General features: G+C 37.3%; 1 protein-coding gene across 2 annotated transcripts; it reads right to left on the bottom strand.

Moving 5' to 3' along the window:
- Nucleotides 1–3,662: 3,662 nt before the first annotated feature.
- Nucleotides 3,663–17,180, bottom strand: LOC131041163 (U11/U12 small nuclear ribonucleoprotein 65 kDa protein). 2 transcript variants are annotated; one of them, XM_057974155.2, is made up of 2 exons: nt 15,347–17,180; nt 3,663–4,104 (listed from the first exon to the last, which is right to left on the bottom strand). In XM_057974155.2, the coding sequence occupies exon 1, from the start codon at nt 16,938–16,940 to the stop codon at nt 15,627–15,629; it is 1,314 nt and encodes a 437-aa protein (XP_057830138.2). In that variant the 5' UTR covers nt 16,941–17,180; the 3' UTR covers nt 3,663–4,104; nt 15,347–15,626. The 2 variants fall into 2 exon arrangements, with proteins under 2 accessions (XP_057830138.2, XP_057830144.2); XM_057974161.2 differs by having other exon boundaries at nt 15,359–17,180.
- Nucleotides 17,181–22,214: the final 5,034 nt, after the last annotated feature.

Raw genomic sequence — 22,214 nt, 5'->3', positions numbered from 1 at the left:
GTGAGTGGGTGGGTGTGTATGTTTGAGAGAGAGGGAGAGAGCGAGAGAGAGAAAGAGAGGGAGAGAAGTGTGGTATATGCACAGCCAAACCAGAAACTGTGTACTTGCGATGATCAAACACTATATTGTGTACTACATGAACTCTACTTTGTAAGCATGCAAGCTGGATATAACTCCCATGTAGACAGTAGATATATACATGTGTGAGAGATAAAACAAATATGGCATATGTACAACCAAACCAGAAACTGAGGTTTACTTGTGATGAACAAACACTGTATTGTGTACTTAATGAATTCTACTTTGTAAGCATGCAAGCCGGAAATTACTCCCATGTTGACAGAATCAAAGCATTTACAGAAAATAATTTTATTACTCCATTATCCTCATAATCAAAGACATTGCTTCAACAAATGAGATTCTTGTTTGAGTTAAGATGTACTAAGATAAGATTGCACGTGTGATGGTAAGTATTTGTAGCTCTCAGAATGGAAAACTTAATTTCTTATCTCTAGAACAAGAGCTACATACTCCACACGAGTATACAAGAAATAGGATCTTAAATAAATAACTTCATGCTATCCATTTTTTGTTCATCCACCCTTGACTGCAAAATGAGGTTTTACTTCTCTTTAGTATGATGTAATAGGCCACCACATAATGTAGCACAAACTGATGACAAGAAGCAACAATTTTACTAGTCGTTCTGATTGCGATTTCTCAGTAAACCTGAAGAATAAACAAAATTTATCATTGTTTTATCATCCTTACTGACAATTATCCCACAACTATTACAGAATATAATTACCCATATTAGCGACAGGAAACAGCCTCTAGCAAAAGAAACCAAAACGGCCCCTTTCATAGTATGGAAAATCAGGGTAAGGTTTGGTTACACAGCCACCTAATCAAAGAGAATAAACAACTCGTTTCATGATAGTGAGTGGACCCTCAGTTACAGCCATCATATCAATTAATTGAGTAACATTCAATTAAAGCAGTAGGCTCTCATTTCATTATGTACCAGAAATTGGTAGGCAAATATGCAGGTTACCTTCTTGGTCGATAAATAGTTGCAGGGGACTTACTTTATTGTAGGTCTGTCATTTCTGATGGGAAGATCTTCAGTCTTATGAGAATTATTCTTTCCTGGATGAATTAGTTGGGGTTAGAAACCCTATTGACAACATGTATGCCATCATGTCTTGCAAATACAATATAACCATAAAAAAATAAGTTGGTATCCAACAGTTCGACATTGGTTTTCTCCAAATGAAAAAGTTTTGTGCTGCCAGTCATCTTCCAATGGAGATTTAGGACCTCTGTAAGCTGCTCTTTCCAATAGGTAGCATACAACATGAGAAACTTTCCTCTGATAAGACAGTATTTGTTTGCTCTCCTATAGAACACTGCCTTTTGGTCATACATGTACATATTGCCCAAAACAACACCACATCTAAAGGAGCAACATCTACCACTGTTTAACGACTTTAATCAACAAATTTAGAACCAAATAAAATCCTCAAATTGCAATGCTTACTAAATAGTACTCTAGCAGCTTCTTTGACCCAACCCAATTGAAGGTTTGGGGCCTTGAATATTTTTAAGGTCAATTTTATCAACCAAATCTCGAGAAATCAAGTTAATTTGAAAATAGAAATCAAATAATGCATCAACATTAACATCCTTTAAATGAATTTGATGTTATACAATTCTCATTTTGCCAACAAACTAACTTTCCTGTGCAAGAAATTCAGAATCCACTTCTGAAGCGCATTCAATTACCATAGGGTCTTTACCCTTTTCCATTGAATTGATAGGTCTACAAAGATGGTACCTGACTTGTATGCCCTTAGTTGAAAGGATGATACTTGACTTGTGCAGAGTTGCAGTGCCAATAACTAAATTGAACTTAGGAACCTATAGTAAACAAAGTGCATTTTTAACAGGACATATATGAATGGGTGACCTTTTAACAATTTCCTGTTTTTGCTTTGATTAATTTAGCACAGCATATGTCTCTACCATGTTCTTACTATTCTTGTATAAGCCTCACAAATATAATGATTTTTTTGAATTTTGTGGTTTGGTAGGGGAGGAGATCACTATTGCACAATGAATTTCAATTCAAGAAAAAAAATGAAATTTCTTCTTGCCATTGCATCAAATATTATTCAATTAGCATTAAAAAACTGGAATGATCTTCAAAATTCAATTATAAAAAAAAAATTAATAAACATAGAATAGATTTATCTGAAATAAGACAATCGTCAAACATGGAATCAGATGACATGGGAACAGTCCTTCATGCAATTACTTCTGAGCTGGAAAGTGACATTGTCAGAACTGATTTATCTATTTCTTGGTGGGAAGGAAGGATTCAAGGTGAGTGGCATGTTAAACCATGCTTTTTTACATTGGTGGAACCACTATATTTTTCAAGTTAAATGTGATGATGAACATTTCTGCAGCATTTTTAGAATGCCATATGCATTATTTCAAAATCTTTGTGAAAATTTGAATGATGACCTGAAGAAAGGTCAAATACCATATTCATTTGCTACAACTTTAAAAAGTAGGGTCCTTTCAGTTGATAAACAGGATGCCATCGCAATTTTACAATTGTTATATGAAATAACAATGCTTAACATAAATAAGTTCATTAATGTCTTTTATATTCGATTTTAAGTCATATCCAATGGCCTAGTAACTAGATGGCACTTGAGCATGTAAAGGAAGACCTTCGTCTAAAATGAGGATTAGATGTAACTCACATTCAATTTCATCTTCCATCTAATGAGTGCTCCTCTAATTGGTATGGTTCTGATTTTAACCATAATGTCATTACAAGCAATTGTTGATTGTAAAATGTATTTCATGGGCATTTTTACAAGATGGCTTCGTTCTATAAATGATTTTAGACCTCTACGAAATTCATGTTTACATAGAATGTGTGAAGGTGGACAGAGATTAAATGATCATCTAGTGTCAATCAGCTAATTAAATATGACAGTACATTATTGTTGGCATGATTAATTACACCTTTCAATGGAGGTCTAACAACTAATCAAAGGGAATTCAAATTTAAGATGTCATCAACACGTATTGTGGTAGAGCGTGCATTTGGAAGGCTAAAGAAAATGTGCCAAATTTTGTAATCGAAAAATGTGGCTTCCAAATTTGGAAGTACATCCGAAATCCATTCTTTGTTGTTGTATAATGCATGATACTAGCACTTGCACCAAAAGGAGGTGTAATGGTTACGCTGATAGTATTATATACTTCGAATAATATTTTGTAGGCTATAGAATCGCAAAATGTATAACTTCCCTTTATTAGTGTAGCAAATCCCCTTACCTAATGCCCATGCACCAAATATATTACCAACCAAAACAGACATTAAAAAAATGTTGTTTTCATTCTAATTCCAAGGGTTCGGTCACGTTCAATTCTACTCGAAAAGCAGGTATTTTGTGTTTGATACTGAATTGGAAGTTACATTTAGAAGCATCCAGAAATAGGGTAGATCAAAATATATGTTATACTATATGTAAAGGCTAAAGCTATAAGCTATGTAATAGAGATTTTGATGCAGAATTAAATGTACATTAAATTATACTCAGATTTAAACTTTGCATTCAAAGCAAACATAAATCAAATGGTTATATCTTACTCAAAGTTTTAAATTTTGCCAAGGGACTCTAGATACAAATAGAGTATTACTACTAAGAAACATTGAAATTTGTGTAACCAAAGCAAATGTTATCCAAATTATTGCATTCAACATAGTTTGCTGCAAGAACCTCTGATACATTACTCTTGTTATCCTGCTATTGGATTGCTTTCATGTCTTCTTCAAGTTTGCTCTTCCAGTCCCCAAGTTGGGCATTATCTTTAAGGGTTTTATGTCAAATATTCATACATGCTGGCTCAATGATGACTACATTGGCAACCAACCATAAGTAGGTATGGAATCAACAGTAATAGGTTCAAAAACTAAAACCAAAACATGTGCTTGGAAAATCTGTAGAGCTTTTATTAAAGCCAATGAATCAAGCAAAAGAACAGCTGCAGGAAGACTAATCCTGGTACTCCTTGAATTCCCTGTATTGAAATCGGAGATTTTATTAACAAAGATGTCCAATAGTCTGCCTTCACACATTGAATGAAGATAATGAACAAACATTGCCTCTAACAAATAAATGTGGAACATCGGTCTAGCATACAAATGGAATATCCAGTTTCACAAATCAATTCAGCTTTGCATTTTTCTAAGTTAAAAGTACATCTATTTGTTACATGAATCCTTCACAAGCATTTTTAAGTGACTATTTAATATTGGGAGACATCACCATTCAATCCGCAAAAAGCAAAATTTAATGTTATTTAATCATATAATCATATGGGTAGAACCATAGAAGGAATCCATCAACTATTTCAAGAACAATTATCATTCAAAAATGATACAGAAGAGAACGGCTGCACATACCTTCAATTCGGCGACAATAAAAATGGACCAAAGTAATACTGTGTAGGATTTGCACAATGCTACAGCCATAATGAATAATGTCCAGTAATGAAAAGAAAAACCAGCATAAACATTGTAGTTGTCAAAAGATTAAGAAACTAAAATGCAATTGGCAATCTTCAAGCCAAAAATTACAACCTTTGCCAACATCCTCCTTGCCTGTGTCAAAAGAGAAGCTTTGGAAACAGGGTATGGACATCCATCAAAGCGCAGACAAAACATGGCAGTACTCCTGGACAAAAGGTGGTTTCATGGCTTGCAATGATTGCAAGATATGCACAAAAAGGATTTGTTGAAAAAGCTTTAGAAACTTTCAAGCAAATGCAATTGGCAGGTGTAAAGCCAGATTCAACAACCTTTGCCAGCACCCTCACTACCTGTGATAAAATGGGAGCTTTGGAACAGGTATGGACATCCATCCAAGTATGATGAAGGTGGATTTTTGTCAAGTATTATCGTTGGAAATGCTTTGGTAGATATGTATGCAAAATGTGGAAGCACAAACAAGGCACGTGAACTGTTTAACAGAATGCCTCAAAGAGATGTCGTCTCATGGAATGCAAACAAAAACACGGTAATTTCATGACTTTGATTTCTGGAGCCCTAAGAACAATGGTATCATTGTACAAATATGAAACAAAATATTAAAAAATATGTTATATTCATGACAAATCTGCAGCTGAAGATTATCAAATACACTCAAGATAAAGTTGTCATGAAAGATTGATTCTATATAAAGTTTAACATTTTATTGAGAAGAACATAGAACATATTCGCTTGATAAAATAAATTCTATTGTCTTTGTAAATTCTAACCAATAGATTGAGAATTGAATCTCTTCTGACACAAAAACCCAATATTTCTATACCATTATAGACCTCATTTATCATCCATGTACCTATAGTGACATTTGCATGATACCTCCCCAAATCAATGATGCAATTACAATGAATTAGCACTATTGCTGTAACTTGAGTGTTTCTACTTTGTATGTAGTATCCTAGGTGAAAAGTGATGGTTTCTAACGGTCTGATTTTCACTTTATAAGACACTGATTAAAAACAGCAAACTAATCATGGAAGTGAACAGGCAATTTCTTGCTCACGTCTATCATATAATGAAATACAAAAATCAGGAATAGCTGCATCCAGATATAGCAGACATTATCTTATAAGTAAATCAGTTAATTACATGCAATTTCTTTAGCCCACCAAGAGACAAACACCCATAACTGAGTACAAAATCCATATATTACATTATTTTGCAGACTTGCAGCTTGGTATATAAGGATGGCTCTGATGAGGTCACAGGTCTGTGGGGTTTAATTGTTAAGTCTTCATCCCAAATGGACTCATGTTCACCCTATTAGAAGGTTTGTAGGGTTGAGGAATGAGCTGGACAGTGAGTGGTGTTGACATGTTTTTTATGAGGCGTCCAACACAGAATAAAGTTGCCCAACGGTCACTTCACTCTCTCTTGATCAAAGTACGATTGCATGCTGATATAGTAGGAGAAACAGACAACCGACTCCAAGGTTCCTTTTATGCTGCGGATGTGACTCAGTTGGCCAATGTGATTGCTGGTAATCCAAGGGGCCTTACGTATGTTGAAGAAATCTATGCAAGCTCGAGAATTTATTGACGCGGATGATTTGCAATGAAGCTCTAAGTTTTAGATTTTCGGATTATGAAATATGCAGAAAGTAAATAGGAATAAGGTAGAGGGAAACTAAACTAAAGGTAATCTAATCCTAGGAACAAAGAGACGGGATAAACTTGTGCAAAATCCAACCGCGCTTCGCTTCGCCAGCAAAGCACAACTTACACGAAGGCGGTGCAATCTTCAGGGGGAGTGCTAAAGATTTTCAAATCGTCAAAAGAAACCATCAGATAGAACAATCTCTTCTAACAATCGAAGTTGAACATACACTTATAACGAGGCTCAGAGTAACTTTGCACAGCATGCAACAATCAGGTGCACACCAAAAGTATGAGCAAGAATTTGGCAACAAGCGATCCTATCAAATCCAGTTCATCTAATTGCATGAAAACAAATCTAATCTATGAAGAGAACGAGACCATGCAAGTTCCGAAACAACACAAGAACACACCAACAATTGAACAATGTATTAAGTGTTTGCTTCAAAAACTCTTAGCAACAATCTTTGACTATAGTCTCTCCCAATTACAAATGAGGGGGGTCACCCCCTTATATAGGCCTCAAGCCCAGATTACATGCAAAACCCTAATTAAGGTTTGCCCAAAAAGATTCTCCACACATGATGCAACAAGGTGGGAATCTGCATTAAATAACCCACTATGCTCACTTACAATAAATTTAAAAGGGCCTAAAATAGTGCCCATGATGATGATCATGCCCGGAATATAACTAACGTCGTCATAAATACCCATCACTCTTCAAGCGACAGCGACATGCAAAAAGAATCCGTCATAAAACCATTATGAGGGGACGACATGCAAGAAGATTCCCTTATCCTATGGTGGCATGCGTTGACCGGTCCCGCGCCTAGTCAATGCTCTCTTCAGCCATAAATACGCCATCATGGTTCAGTCAAAAAACTTTCGTCCAAAAACGGACGACCATTATCTCGCTCATTAATGGCGTAAGTAATGAACCTACCGACGACGGCTTCCAATTCTCCAATGGAGACACTTGGCACATTCTCGATGTTGAATTCCATCAAGGCAATCTCCTCTTCACTTCTGGAAAAGAAACTTTCCCAATCCGCCATAGCTTCCTGTGTTTTCTTCATCATACCGGAGAATGAAGAAACATTTGCAAAATGTTCTTTGGGAAACGAACCGACGAAGAAGAAATCATGCAACTAGGATTTCAAAGAATTCACTGTTATTCCCCCGTTGCTGAGTTTCCTCGAAAATAAAGCTTCCATGGCACTAAGGATTTCTTCCTGTATCCCTCTGATGGATTCCTTCAAGGTGACGGAATCAATGCTGAATTTATCAAGGGTGTTCTTCCCTGAACAGATGGTGTAGAACCATCGGGGAAAGTCGTAGGCTTCATTCTCCTGGATTACTTTCCCGTCTACCAGTGTTTGCCTTGGAGTCCTTATCAGAGCCCTGAGTCAGGAAATGGTTAAGTCTTGGTAGACATCAACATCTTCCCATAGTCCTTCCGCCGTTTCCAATCTACTTAGGAGGGCCACGAAACTTGAATGGAGCTGAGCTAGATCTTCTACAAATTTCCCTACCTCAGCATAAACATCCTCTATCCATTCTCAGGAATTATGTGCCATTGCCTTTGTAAGTTCCGCATCGTCAATTACTTCCTTAGGAAGGAAGGGAGGGGGACTGGATGAAGGACCTGCTTCCCTAAGGGGTTTCTTGAAACTCCTGGCATACTTGCATAGAAGTTCGTTTTCCTCCTTCAGCCGTTTACACTTTGCTTTTGTTTTCAGCAATTTCTCCTTCATGGCAAAGGAAGAATCGTCGAAATCTCCCATTACTTGACCGGTGGAAGCATGGCCAAGACCCACCTACCTGATGACGTAATCTTCCTGCCTGATCTCGCTCCTATCCCTATCCACAGCAGGTTCAGCAATGTGCAAGGTTCGGGCTCCGGATTCTTCCCTGACTACCTTGGAAAACTTCTGGGGGGCCTTCCTTTCCGATGGTTGATCCATCCTCTTCAATAATTCTTCTAATTCCTAAGTAGGGTTGGGCTCCCCTCTTGCTTCATTTCTCAATCTGCCTACCAACCAATCTGGCGCGGGGATGGAATGGCTGTACTCCCCTGCATGCTCCCGCTCTTGAGATTCCTCTTCCATTTCGCCAGGGATAGTCTCTATGAAATTATCCTGGCGAACTTCTTCCAGGCGCGGGGAAACCTCTTGCCTCTGACTTCTTGGCTGATGACGGCCCTGTGAAGCATTGATGTTGAGTATATCAGGTGCTGGAACGTTTCCTGGAAGTGGGCCCGCGGGATGTGGGAACATTTCTACTTCTTGTACGCTTGCGGAGCTGACTAGTGAATGTTCCCTTCCTGTCCTCGTTCTCTTTTGTGGAGGCTCCTCCTGCTGGGCTTCCTGCTGAACCTCGCGCCGGATTTCCTGTTGAGCATCCTTCGTCTTTGTTATTCTTGGCCTCTTTGGGGCACTCTTTCCTTTGTCTATCCGGGCCTCTCTTCCTGCCTGACCTTGTGAAGAGTCTTCAGTTGCCTCGCTGTGAGAATCCAGATTTCCCATCAACTGGTATGTCAGAGGGGCATGGTTTTCAACCAACTTTCTTGTCTGCCTATCAATCCAGTGCTTAGTGAATTTTAGCACTGGCCTAGCCAAAATGTTCAAATCATCTACCTCAGGCTCCGACCAATCTGGCAACAGGATAGGTTGATCTTTTATCCTCTCGAATTCGGGTTGCATCAAATCTGAGTCTTCCTTTACCTGATCTGGCACCTGATGGATCTCACTTAGTCTGATGGTGTCGAGGGGTAGTCTGGAGTGCATTCTTCTCCGGACCTCAAAGTCATCCTCGGCACCGGCCCAGTAATCCTCCAAGTGAAATCTGTGTATGAATTTGACATCGACAACCTTCCTGATCTGGTTGTAAGGATCATATTGGGCCCTAGAAGTGTAAAATGGTAGTCAATAGAATATCAACTCGCTTGCTGCACTTTCAGCGGCCTCCAATCTTGGGCATATCTCCATGAAATCTCCCAAGACAACTGGAAATTCAATAGACTGCTTTTTCTTCTTCTTCTGCAGCTGATCGTAGGCAGTCAATTGCCTCATGAGCTCGAGCAGTATAAGCTTATCTGACGGATATCGAGGCAATTTGTAAGATTGGACGGAGAAACCCTGTGTCCTAATGTAGGAGAACTTGGGGAACTGCAGGAATGCGGCGCCATACTTCTGGACCAAAGCACTTGCTTGCGGGGACAACCTCATGTGCAACTTATTTTGCATAAGTCGTGTCAAGTACATGGTGAAGGTGTCATTCGCCAACTTGTAGGAATTCACGTTGTGGAGATGCAGCTAAGGATAACATTCATGTACCTTTAGCTGAGCTGGCCCACGGCCCATGATTCCTCTTGTTGGCAGCCCATCGAATCCACCCCTTCGTGCCAGCATATAGAACAGGTAGGAACTCATGAAGAAGGACTGAGACCTTTTCTCCTGCAGGTTCTTCAATTGTTCGTGCAAGTAGTGGCTAATCAATCTAGCACAGTCAATCAATGTATTAGAATTCATGATCTTGCCAATGTAGAAGAACATCCAAGGCTCGAAGTTCACCGTGTGCGAGCATCCCATTACTCTGCTCAGCATTTTTATCATGTCCACATATTCCTACTTGAACTCGAAGATTGTGAGAGTTTTGGGCATCTTGGACACGTGTACTCTAGGTTTCAACAGCCATTGCTTGTTGATCAAATCAGCACACCTGGTGGGGCCTGCTTCATAGACTGATTGGGCTCTGCTGCTGGTCCTGTATGTCATGGAGTACTGTGAAGGGATTCCGAAGGCTTCACCAATCGCCTCTGGAGTCAATGTTGCTATTAACTTGCCGTCTGGCGTTGAGATCGTCTTCCGCTCCAAATTGTAACGTGCTGCACATTCCAAGACTAGATCTGGGCATTGAATGGCGGGAGGAAAGCCAGCTGCTGCAACTATTCCGCTTCTCACAATCTTGACAGCTGTCGAAGATGGATTGTGTCCTGCAGTTCCGAACATTCTTATCTTGAATGCAGCCCAGTTGAACGCGCCGAAATTGGTATCACTGATCTCTTCCCATCTTGAATTCAACCGAGAATGGGGAAGAAAACCCTTCGTCTCTACTTTGATCATTGCTTGCCTGGAGATACTAGCTGTCCTGCTAGGTTCCGCCATCCTGGGAATATTTCAAAATGATAAAATAGAGACTAAGTATAGAAGACTTTTCACTTCTTCACTCTTTCTTTCTTGAATCTCGCACGTGAAAAATGAAATGTTTTTTCCAACTTATATACAATCCCCAAGAGGTATCAAATAAGTAACTGCATTTATGGCGCGTCATACTTTCCTTAATTATTATGACATGCAAGGCAGTTTCCCATGCATGTGAGTTCGAATTTAGAACCTTCCTTAAATGCTCCCAGTCACGCGTCATGCTTTGGAAGATTCCCCCTGCCAACTCGTTGATTCCATACTTTCCAATTTTGGAGGGAGATTGTAGGATCTTTCTCGAGATTTGCTCAATTCCACTCTGACTTGTCATCTCGTGCCGTCGAGGGAACTTTCCCGGCTTTTCTCCATATCCCTATTTTTTAGGGATATTCCTAAATTTTAGGAGTCAGGTTCATTGGATGGGGAATTTCGTCCTGATTCGGAATCTATAAAAATTTCCATATTTGGCCAGGATTTGATGTCTAAAAATAGCATAATTGAAAATTCACCCGAGGGGAATTTCTGTTTCTATTCTTCCTTGACTCCTTGGAATCCGTGCCTTAGGCAAAATTTCAAATTTTTTGTTTGGGTGAAATTTTACCATGCCAAGGATTCATGAATTTTCCACTTGTGAATGCCTTCATGATTTCAGCGCCCCAAGCCTGACCTAGGCGCATTTTCACCCTGTCCATGGAGAGGTGGAATTTTGCAGTTGTGAATGCATTCTTGATTTCAGTGCCCCAGGCCTGACCTGGGCGCATTTTCACCCTGTCCATGGAGAGGTGGAATTTTGCAGTTGTGAATGACTTCTTCATTTCAGCGCCCCAGGCCTGACCTGGGCGCATTTTCACCCTGTCCATGGAGAGGTGGAATTTTGCAGTTGTGAATGTATCCTTGGTTTCAGCACCCCAGGCCTGACCTGGGCACATTTTCACTCTGTCCGTGGAGAGGCGGAATTTCCTGCTTGTGATCGACTTCCAGACTTACAATATTTTGACCTTCCATTTCAGGGATGATTCTTCAAATTTAGCCATTTTAGACCCCTGCCTGTCTGCTTTCAACTTTCCAGATTTAGAAGTGATTGTGCATGTTGACTCTCCGTCCTCTGCTAGCCTGACCCTGCCACAAATAGACTTTCCCGAAATATAAACTTTCCAAAATGTCAGAGTTAGAGCCCAAGACAGGGCGCAGGATGACTTACTAAAAATAGAAATTTACTAAAAATAGTAATTTACTAAAAATAGTAAGTTTAATTTTTGGCAAAATGGCGACATTCTGGGACTCGAAAAAATCCCTAAAAAATAGGGACTTTCTAAAAATAGAAAGTTACTCCATTTGAGCTCAAATTTTGCTGGGAGGTCCCCTGAAGGGTCCCGACTCTAGTCATATGCTTAGTTTTTCCAAAACCCTAACAGGAACCCCTAAAATCTAGGACAGAAGGCAAAACCCTAAAAAAAGGACAAAACAGGCCCTAGACCTCACAGAATTTGCTTGACGGAGAAGCAAATTAACCCCAACTGACTCCCACACACCTGTAACGCGGAGAGATTGAAGAGATTGCCACTAACACACACAAAAACAAAAGCCAAACGACCAAAAGGGCCAAAAAGCAAAGGGGGGCCCCTATCTGGGATGGGGTGATGTGTGATTAGGTCACAACAAGTGGCAGTGGTGGAATATTGTCTATGCTCAAACTCACCTACCTAGCAAGCTGCAATATCCTGCGAGGTGTCAAAGACACAACAAACCTGAAATTGCCTTAACCCCCTTACTGCGCCCCGATATATGAGACCTACAGAGTGTAAAATGCCCTTCCAGGCTTCTACTGCAGGTCTGGACTTATTCCAGCAGATTTGATGCCACGGCAGTACCTAGTACAACCCAACTCACTTTCGAAAATTTCAAACAAATGGAACTGGCAGGTATAAAGCCAAATTTTTGGCCTGTGTCCTCCCTGCCTGTGCCAAAATGGGAGCTTTGAAATAGAGTATAGACATTCATCAAAGTGTAATGGTAGGGAGATTTGTCATATATTATAGTTGGATATCCTTTGGTAGACATGCATTCAAAGTGTGGAATCATAGACAACGCACCTGAATTGTTTGACAGAATGCCTCAAAGAGATGTCATGTCAAGGAATGAAATGAAATGAATGTGCACAAAATGGATTTTGCAAGCAAGCTCTCAAAATCTTTGAATTAATGAAGCATTATCGAGCACATCCTAACATTGCAAGCTTTGTTTCTGTTCTTGTTAGTGGATGAGGGCTGTACATACTTCAATCACACAAGTAACCCTTATTGCATTACATATATAGTTGTTCAATAGGTGTCCATGGTTGACCTTCATGCCCGTGCTGGCTATCTTGACATGAATGCTATCTTGACAAGTAACCCTTATCGCATTACATATATAGTTGTTAAGTTTTGATTCTTACATGAATGCTGGGATTTCTATGTGGCAACTAGAAGACCTCAAATTCGTGTCTTCTTTTGAATTGGAAGTCCTCAAACCAATGATTATTTTTAATAAAATATTAACAGGTAACAAGATACATTTGACAGGGTCGTGATTTGTAATTAATGTGGGATTTTCATTCACTGAGGATTTTATTTATTTACAGTTTAGTTGTTGATGCCCTTCACTGTAGGCTTTTATACAGTAGTAGATGCTATTTTTAAATGACCCAATCTGTTGTTTTAATCATCCAACTTTGATATGTATCGATGAGCTTAAGGCTGCACATGTAATCGAGACAAACAAATGAACAAAGATATAATTTTTTCTTGTGAAATTAAATATAATTTAAAGGTATTTAAAAAAATATATGCAAAAATGTAAACAGATATCTCCATATAATGGTGGCAGAGTGAAATACCATATAGTTTTCAAGTGATGTAAAAAGATATTATTATTTTTTTTGAAATTAAATTTATTTAAAGGTATTAAAAGTAAAATTAATGAGACTAATTGCCTGCTAATGGGCAGTTTAGGGTCAATCCTAAGAGGAATAGGGAAGATGTGGAGTGGATCAAACCGGAACAAGGCTAGGTGAAGGTTAATTTTGATGGTGCTTTGAAAGGGAATCCTGGGCCTTCAGAGGCGGGGTGTGTTACTCGGGACTCTAATGAAAACCTCCTTGCCATAGATTCAAAGAAATTGGAGAATGGGACTAACAATGAGGCAGAAGTGCAAGCGGCAACATTGGCAATTGATTTGGTGAAAAGGATCAAAGCTGATCAATTGCATCTTGAAGGGGATTCTCAAATAGTAATAAACGCAATTGCCAATGGGGGTGCTCATGATTGGAAAATTGACAAGTGGGTCAAAATTATCCGGAGAAAATTAGAAGGTTTCAAATCTTTCACACTTTTGCATGTGTACAGAGAAGGCAATGCTTTGGCCGACTCACTGTCCAAGTTGGTGGTTGAGTTGGCAGGGTGATCTCGACGGTAATGAATTGTCATTGGACTTGGTGATGTGTGGGATCAGTACGGGTCTTGTTTTATTTATTTTTGGCAGCCTTGAACGCTTGGAAGGACTAGATTTTTTGAGGTGGCAGAGTGTAGGAGCTTAGGCATTTATTGTGTGCATGCTTTGAGGCTCCAGGTTTGTTATTGCTATTTTTTCTGCATTTGTGCGCATTTTGGTTTGCTCGGAGTTGGTCTGGAAACTTCCTGAAGAAGCGGAGCATGGGCAAACATTTTCCATGGAGGCCAATTTCAGCTTGAAAGCGCCTAAGCAACAAATGGCTTTCTGGGGGAAGATTACAAATGACTGTTTGAAGAATGTTTTCACTACAGATGATCCCTTTTTTCTCATCCAGGTCAGGCAAGTTTGGGGGTATAAATTTTTGCTGGTAAACATGAAGTACTGGGTAAATACAGACATTTCTTCCATGTTTTTGCGTGGGGCTTGGAGTGCAGTACTGTTCAAGAGGTGAAGACAATAATGGAGCATTGCGTGAAACTATAATGGAGGGTGGGATTGGATGCCCTGCTTGCATTGGCGGAGCCAAGACGAGGGTTTGTCACGACTCTCAGTGATTGGGTGGCGGTTCCCGGTTACCCATCCAATGTGCATCCTTTCTTTCTGTGGAAAGCCATGGAGGATAGAAATACTCGCAGGCGTATTGCTATGGAGGGGTGGCATACTATCAGAGATTATGTGGCTGACTGGGAGAAAGTGTTGGCGTCTTGACTGCCGAGAGAGTTGATGGACCGTTCACGGCTCAAGCACAAGCTAGTGGATTATTGGAGGGGTGGTCATCCACAGGGCAGAGGTAGGGGTCACGGAGTGCGTGGTCAAGGTGCCGGGGGCAGGTGTCGGAGAAGGAGACCTTGCAGACAAAGAAACGCAGAGGCACTGCGAATTGATGGGGTTGCTAAATGAGTATGAAGTTTTTCGTTTTGTAAAAATTCCGATACATTTTCGAATAGTTTTGTTGGGTTCGTGGGTAGAATAGACGGGTGAAATTTTTTTGAAATGCCCGCATGATGGTAGGCAGGTGTGGTAGGGTTTCGACTGATTTTTGAAACTATCCGTGGTGACATCTTTTGTACTATAGACTTTTATCATTTATTAATAAAAATAAATATTTTACTGACCAAAAAAAAATCATGAGACTACAAGCTTTCTTAAATTCCAGAGCTTAACTTTTAAGCTAAACTACAATATTAAATTCATGAGACCACAAATTTTAAATTTTTTTTAAAAGTTAAACAGCACCCACTGAAATTTTTTACAAAGCCCCCCTCCATGGAACCCCAGCCTAATCCAACTGCCAAGAAACTGCTAGATTAACAAACAGCAACTATACTATACATATAACCTTATAATATATGTTTAACCTTTAAAAAAGTCCAGAATAAAATATTAGTGAATTTGAGTCCACACTAAAGGAGCAAATTGGGCCTTACCATGGAACTCACATTTTAAGGAATAAGGAATTTGTATGACTGATTGCCTACAAAACATTACAATTCAAGTAAAGTAATAGACAGCATTAATAATGGCATATCTGATTGCATTGTATGCATAATTGAAAATCCTCGATGTGCAGGTTTGCATCCAGTACTCCGAGCAACTGTGTGGAGTTTCTATCCATTTGTTCGATCTTTTTTTATCAGATTAGCCAGCTCCTCCACTGATATGATTGATAGAGAAACTAAAAGATTTCGTCCCTGAACTTTCCACTAATCAAGTTGCCTTGCCGGCAGAATGAGATCTCCCAAACTGGATTATCATTGCCTTTCCTTTTAACACAAATCCCTGTACCATTTCGAAAGCAAAACGTGCAAGTTCTGTGGATGGGAATGTTACAAATGCTTGGTGCTTCATTCGACCCTCATGCATTAACTTTATCCCAAGTCTGGATTTGGCTTCCTCCAAACTTCCAAAAAGGGACCCAAATACAAAGGAGAAGTCATCCACAACTACATCTTTTGCCAAATTCTTAATATACAAAACAGGAGATGGATTTCCAGGACTATAATTCTTGAACATTGGAAGGACAAGGAGCTCAGTTAGAGGCAGCTTGCCAGCCTCTAATTCAGCAGGCGTTGCAAACAACCGAGTTGTGGCAGCCTCCTCATCTCCCCCGATCTCCATTTCGGTGTCTTCAACATCTTTATTTTCCTTCGTACTACTATCACATGGCTGTCCGCTGGGAGTGGCCTTGATCTTTATCTGTAAAACAGGTCTTTTTTTCTTTACAGGAACTAACTCCTTTCGCAAAACAGAAGTGGGCTTTGCTCCAGACTGTCTCTTATCTAACTCAACAGAACCAGTAAGGGTTTTTCCATCATTGAAGCATTCCTCTTCTGATGACTCTAGTTCAGATTCCTCACTTGATAAATCTCCAAGACTACGATTCGGAAAAGAAGAAGTGGACAACGGCTGTGTGGACAATGGTGGTGTAGGCAATGGCGGTGTGGGTAGTGCCGGACGGAACGGAGCTGGCAAGTTCATTTTGTTCATTAAATGCAAAACCTGTGTGTAGAAACGCGGAACGGCAATAAGGGCATTTACAATATTTGTGAGTATATTTCCATCTGGGGGAGGATATGCATACTCAAGATGAGGTGGAAAAGGATAATCAATACCAAGAGTTGGAGCAATGGGTTCGCCAACAAATTTAGGGCCATCTCCTGTTAATTGTTGATTCTCCTTTGACAAGGGAGGATCTTGCTTCTCAGCTTCTCCCTCTTTTCTACCTACACTGTTCAGGGGTTCCGCTCTTTCCACTGATAAAATCTTTCCAAGAAATCTCAGCCTGTTCAACTGCGATTTTGCCCGAGAAGCTGTGGCTTCATTTTCGAAGTCAATAAACGCAGAATTCTTGAGCCGTCCTGCAACACAAGGACGCACAGCAGAAGCGCCGTAATAAGAAAACAATCGCATCAGGGTTTCCTCGGGCAAAGCCTCCGGAAGATGTTTAACAATTAGGGTCACTTGGTCGTCTTGCCTTCCGCCTGATTCATTCTCATTTCGATTCCAAACTTGTGCAGCCATTGTAACTTGAACAATAATCTGCCCACAAAATTTTCAGACGTCCTGTGATGCTGAGAAATCTTTCGAGAACAAATTTGAGGGGCACATTTTCGTTTGTCACCTCAACTCCGAAATATTTATGTCCTGTTAAATGTCAGAGACGAATAAAATTTAATAGCCACTTCTGAGGGATAGGAACAAAGAACAGAATGCGACTGCAAATTTTTAGAAATCGACCACTTATGCTAAACGGCTGAAAATGCATTAATACAAATTTAAAATCTTGATTTCGAAATAGTGCATCTTTTATCAAATATAAGATCATGAGATCATGGGTGTGATGATGATTATTTGGTTCAAAATTAATCATGACTTCAAATTAATTGAATTTTAATTAGATATTATTAGTACTTGCCTTTAGTAGGCAATATTCTTGTAATGAAATTTTTTTTAAAATTATTTTGATCAATTATAAACAAATATTTTTCTTTCTTTTAAATTTTTAAATTTATTTTAAAGTATACATGCATATTTGTTGACTTTATAATTAAAAAAAAATATTTCTCTTGTAAACGATTGGCTAATGCTTTTTTCCCTGCTATACACGGGTTTCTCGGATGTAGCATAATAGATTTCTCGGAAGCAGCATAATATTTGTTCTTCATCCAACACTATTTTATTTCCTTTAAGTAATTAAATTAATCTTATACTCTAAAGTATCAAATTATGTTGTTTATATAGGAATAAAATATTTTTTAATTTTATCACATGGTTTATTTTAATTTATATATTATGCTTTCTTCTGTCCCAAAAATTAAAATTGAAGCATTCCTTAAAAAAATATTAAATAGAATTATAATACTTTTTAAAAAATTTAAATTATAAATTATTTCAAAATAATAACAAAAATACATTATGTAAGATAATATAATAATAAAAAATACTATAATAATTAAAATTACAATATTATTATACCATCTTATATTATATTTCTATTAATATTAAATTATTTTTAATATATCACATATTTTTATTATTATTATAATATTTTAAAATTAGTATAAAATTATTATTATTATTATATTACTACTTTAAAAAACATTAAATATAAAAATATATCATTTATTCTTTTAAAAAAATTTAAAAATATAGCTTTCTGAAGACATTTCATTTCAACTTTTTCCTTATTAATTTAATTTAATTTTTTAATTTTTTTCAATTAATAAATTAAATCATAATTATTATTAAAACTATACTAAAAACAAGGCAAGTACTAGCCACTATGTGACACTTGTTTCTAATTCTTATATTAAAAAATTTGATTTATGCATTTAAAATACATTATATAATAAGAAAGTTATTCACATGTCACTTTCATGTTATACACGTTGATTTTGCAAATTATGACTCACTCTAATATAACACTCACCACTCAATCTTTTATATCAATTATTTCAACTACATAAGCTCATTCACTCACAAATGTCACATTCCAAAAACTTTATTCTTTTCTTCTTCTAAATATCTGACAGGCCTATGTGATTTGGATTGGAAACTTTAAATTATTGAATATTAATCATAAATTGATCATTTTAAATGCTTATGATAATTCAAATGGTAAATGTTATGCTTTTGAATTTTTTTTAAATTACTTGTCTCGTGATGGCTTGTCACTTTTCATAAGTAAATTGAAAAAGTTATGATCTAACTAACTTTAACTCTCAATGGGGATATAGTCTATTTAATGGTGTGTTACCTTTTTGGAATTACTTCAGGGGTGAAATGTGTGAGTGTATTTATAGGATATGAATAATATGAATTTAGCGTTTTTGTTATGAGAGTCATTATCATTTCAAACCAACTTCTTTGTATTTTTAAATGTCATTATAATTAGAAAAATAATTGATTATGTGTATCTTGCTAATATTTGTGTTTGTAGTAATAAACGTAGTTGATTATTAAGATTAGGAATGACTGTTGATAATTCCCTTTTGCCTATTGGATGTCTAAAGAAAACCATTTGGAAAATAGTAATTAATTTGTTTGTCCTTAATAGATGAGTGTCAATTGTTGTTTTCCAAAGTGATTGACTCATTTGGGCTTCTAATCAATAAAAATGAAATAATATAAAAATATATAAACATAACAAATAAAAAAGGCTAAAAAACTAATAAGATCAAGGGAACCCACCAAAACCAAGACTTGGAAAAATAGAAAACTTAATGCAATTAAACTCGTCTACTATAAAGGGAGACAAATTATCAATAAGGGGCATAGTGCTAGGAGAAGAGGAGGTTGACTATGCCATTCATGAGGCATGGCCTCCCCATTTTTATCCATTGCCTCATATTGGCAAGGACTAATAAAATGGCACATAAAAGGAGGTGTGTTTTTTTTTGATCGATAAAAGGCTATATCCAAAATTTTATTATTAAAAATGAGTTATACACCTCCATTTTGTATGGGCACTAGTAGGAAAGAATGGAGGGAAGAAAACCTTCGGTCTAGCCCAGATCCTATAATGGATCAAAAAATCCCATTCATAATTTACCTATACTAATGCTTGCATTCTAGGAGACATGCATTCTTGGTTACGTATGTTTCCAAGATCAAATGGAATTGTCTTAGGATCAACATTTATCCATTGGAGATCATACCTCTTTAGAATCATTTGTTAAGGTAAACCATGCCATTGTCAAAGCCCTGTCACTTCTTCTAGTTGTTAGAAGCAACCAAGTTCCTTAGTTCTGCAAAAAAGAGCACCTTACCACACCTCACAGCCAAGACCATTGTCAGTAGCTCTAGAAAGCCTTGTTAATCAGTAAAATGTAACTAATTAATAAAATTTATACTTCCATACGAAGTATCTGAAATCCCCTGCCTATGAAGGATATTGTACCCTGATTTATCTCTTATTTTGGGGCCATACTCCACTGTTGTTACAATATAAGAGATTATCAAGGCTACAACAACCTAAAGGAGGGGTAAAATAACCAAATATTTCAGAGTAAAAAGATATCATGATTGTAATGTCTGAACCAGTATCAAAGACATATTTTTCTTCTATATGTCATCGATCTTTACAATGCCTACATAGATCAAGATGTCAAATCTAGTGTATTAACATAAAAAGGTCGCCCCTGTCCTCCTCCATATTCTAGAAGGACAGAGCATATAATAATAATAACAGATTCATAGCAGAAAAATAATCAATTGCCATGCTATTTTAAGCCTAACACTAGAGATCGAATCTACAGAGCTTTTAAGTCAATGTAAAGAGTAGCACGGAAGGTCTATCATTAACCTCACCCGAGAACTTAGCAAAGAAACGAAAACATCACACATTCCCCGGCCCTTCTGCTGCTTTGGACTCCTTGCCTGATAAATGCCTGCTTTTGTCTCTGAATTTTGGAACCGACTAAATAGATTAAACATATATGTGTATGTGTGTGTGTGTGTATGTATATACATACATATACATACATATACATGTATATGTATATGTATATATACATGTATATACATGTATATACATTTACATGTATATATACATACATATACATATACATGTATATATACATGTGTATATGTATATGTATGTATATGCATATATACCTACATATACATATACATGTGTATATGTATATGTATATATATGTATATGTATATGTGTATATATATATATATGTATATATATATATATATATATATACATATACATATACATATACATATACATATACATATGTATATATATATACATATACATATACATATACGTGTATATATGTATATATAGATATACATGTACATATGTATATATATACATATACATATGTATGTATATTGTTGGTAAACAGATTTGTCACTGTGAATTCACCTTCAAAATTGACCCTGTTCACCCGAAAGGCAGCGACAAACATTCCAACAGTTGGAGAGATCGTGGTGTAGCCACAATCTTCCTCTGCGTTTGAGAGGGGCAGCTCCCTCGTATGATGGGGGTATTTAGGATTTTTGTGTACTTTTGACCTGAAAGTACAAAAAGGAAGGCAAACACTAAACTAAAGAAAATAAATAACAGAAACCCCAACAGTAGACATACGAATACTATTTGAGATTCACAAATGTTGACAAATACCAAGGGGATTTAAGCACAAGATATGTTTTGACTATGCAATGTTGATGAAAGAAATAACAACAAACCTCAACATACGAAGAAATAAGTTGTACTAACACATACAATTCCAGATACTAAGAAATGATGTGATTCGTCAATTACATGAATTTGGAATAGAGAATCAATGGCTTCCACCAATACACAAAAGGATTATCAATTTAACATACAAGAAAGAGATAATCATAATACATAACACATCCAATACATACGAATCAAATGCATTCTTTGTTATTCTTTTGAAAATATACAAGTCCAAAAGATTTGTGCATAAAATGTGAAAATCAAAAGATCTCTAGCATCTCCCCTCTGTAAGAGTCTCTCTCTATCTCCCTCTCCCTTACAAATGAATTGGCCTTGTATTTATAGGCTTTCTAAATAACTACCTCATAACTACTTATAACCGTTTTGAAACTACCTTAGGTAACAACTTAAGATAACTACCCTAGTTACCACTTAAAATAACTACCTAAGTGAAGATAAGTTGGGATTTACCTAACTTTTACAAAGTTGAGTTCAAAAGGCTAACTTTAATTACAATAAGTGACATAAGTCACTTTTTCAAAAGACAATTTGAAACTTTATAACTTTGATGAAAAACAAAGTTGCAAGTAATATTGAGGTACTTTCCATCTTCGTCTGCTCCATCTTGGCGCTTGCAACCATCTCACCATCCAGCCATCTAAGGACACAAAGAAATGATTTCTCTTATTCTAAAGAAAAGAACAACTTTGAAGCTTTCCTTTGATGAACAACCGAGTAATGAATTATACCATAAGAACACATTCTTCAAAACTCGGGCACATTGTTTATGATGCCCTGGCCATTGCGTTTGTTAGATAATTTGTAAAGTTGTTTCAACAAATTGAATTTGTGCATATCCTACAACCACTACATCCTATATGAAGGCCTTAACAAATCCGCTCATTGCAAATTTCAAGAATCACTATGTTTCATGGGACAACCTCTCTTATGAAGCGGCTATCAAACATTTTTCATGTTGTCTCCATGCTTCTACATATGTATGTATTTTTCAACTATAATATCTGACACAAATGTCGATTTTAATCATGCTTTAATGGACATCCCTACCACATTTTAAAGCCCATCGATGAGTTTGA

This window comes from Cryptomeria japonica, chromosome 11, assembly GCF_030272615.1.
Source record: "Cryptomeria japonica chromosome 11, Sugi_1.0, whole genome shotgun sequence".
Taxonomy (NCBI): domain Eukaryota; kingdom Viridiplantae; phylum Streptophyta; class Pinopsida; order Cupressales; family Cupressaceae; genus Cryptomeria; species Cryptomeria japonica.
Note: the sequence above shows the minus strand (reverse complement) of the source record. Positions and strands in the feature narration are given on the sequence as shown.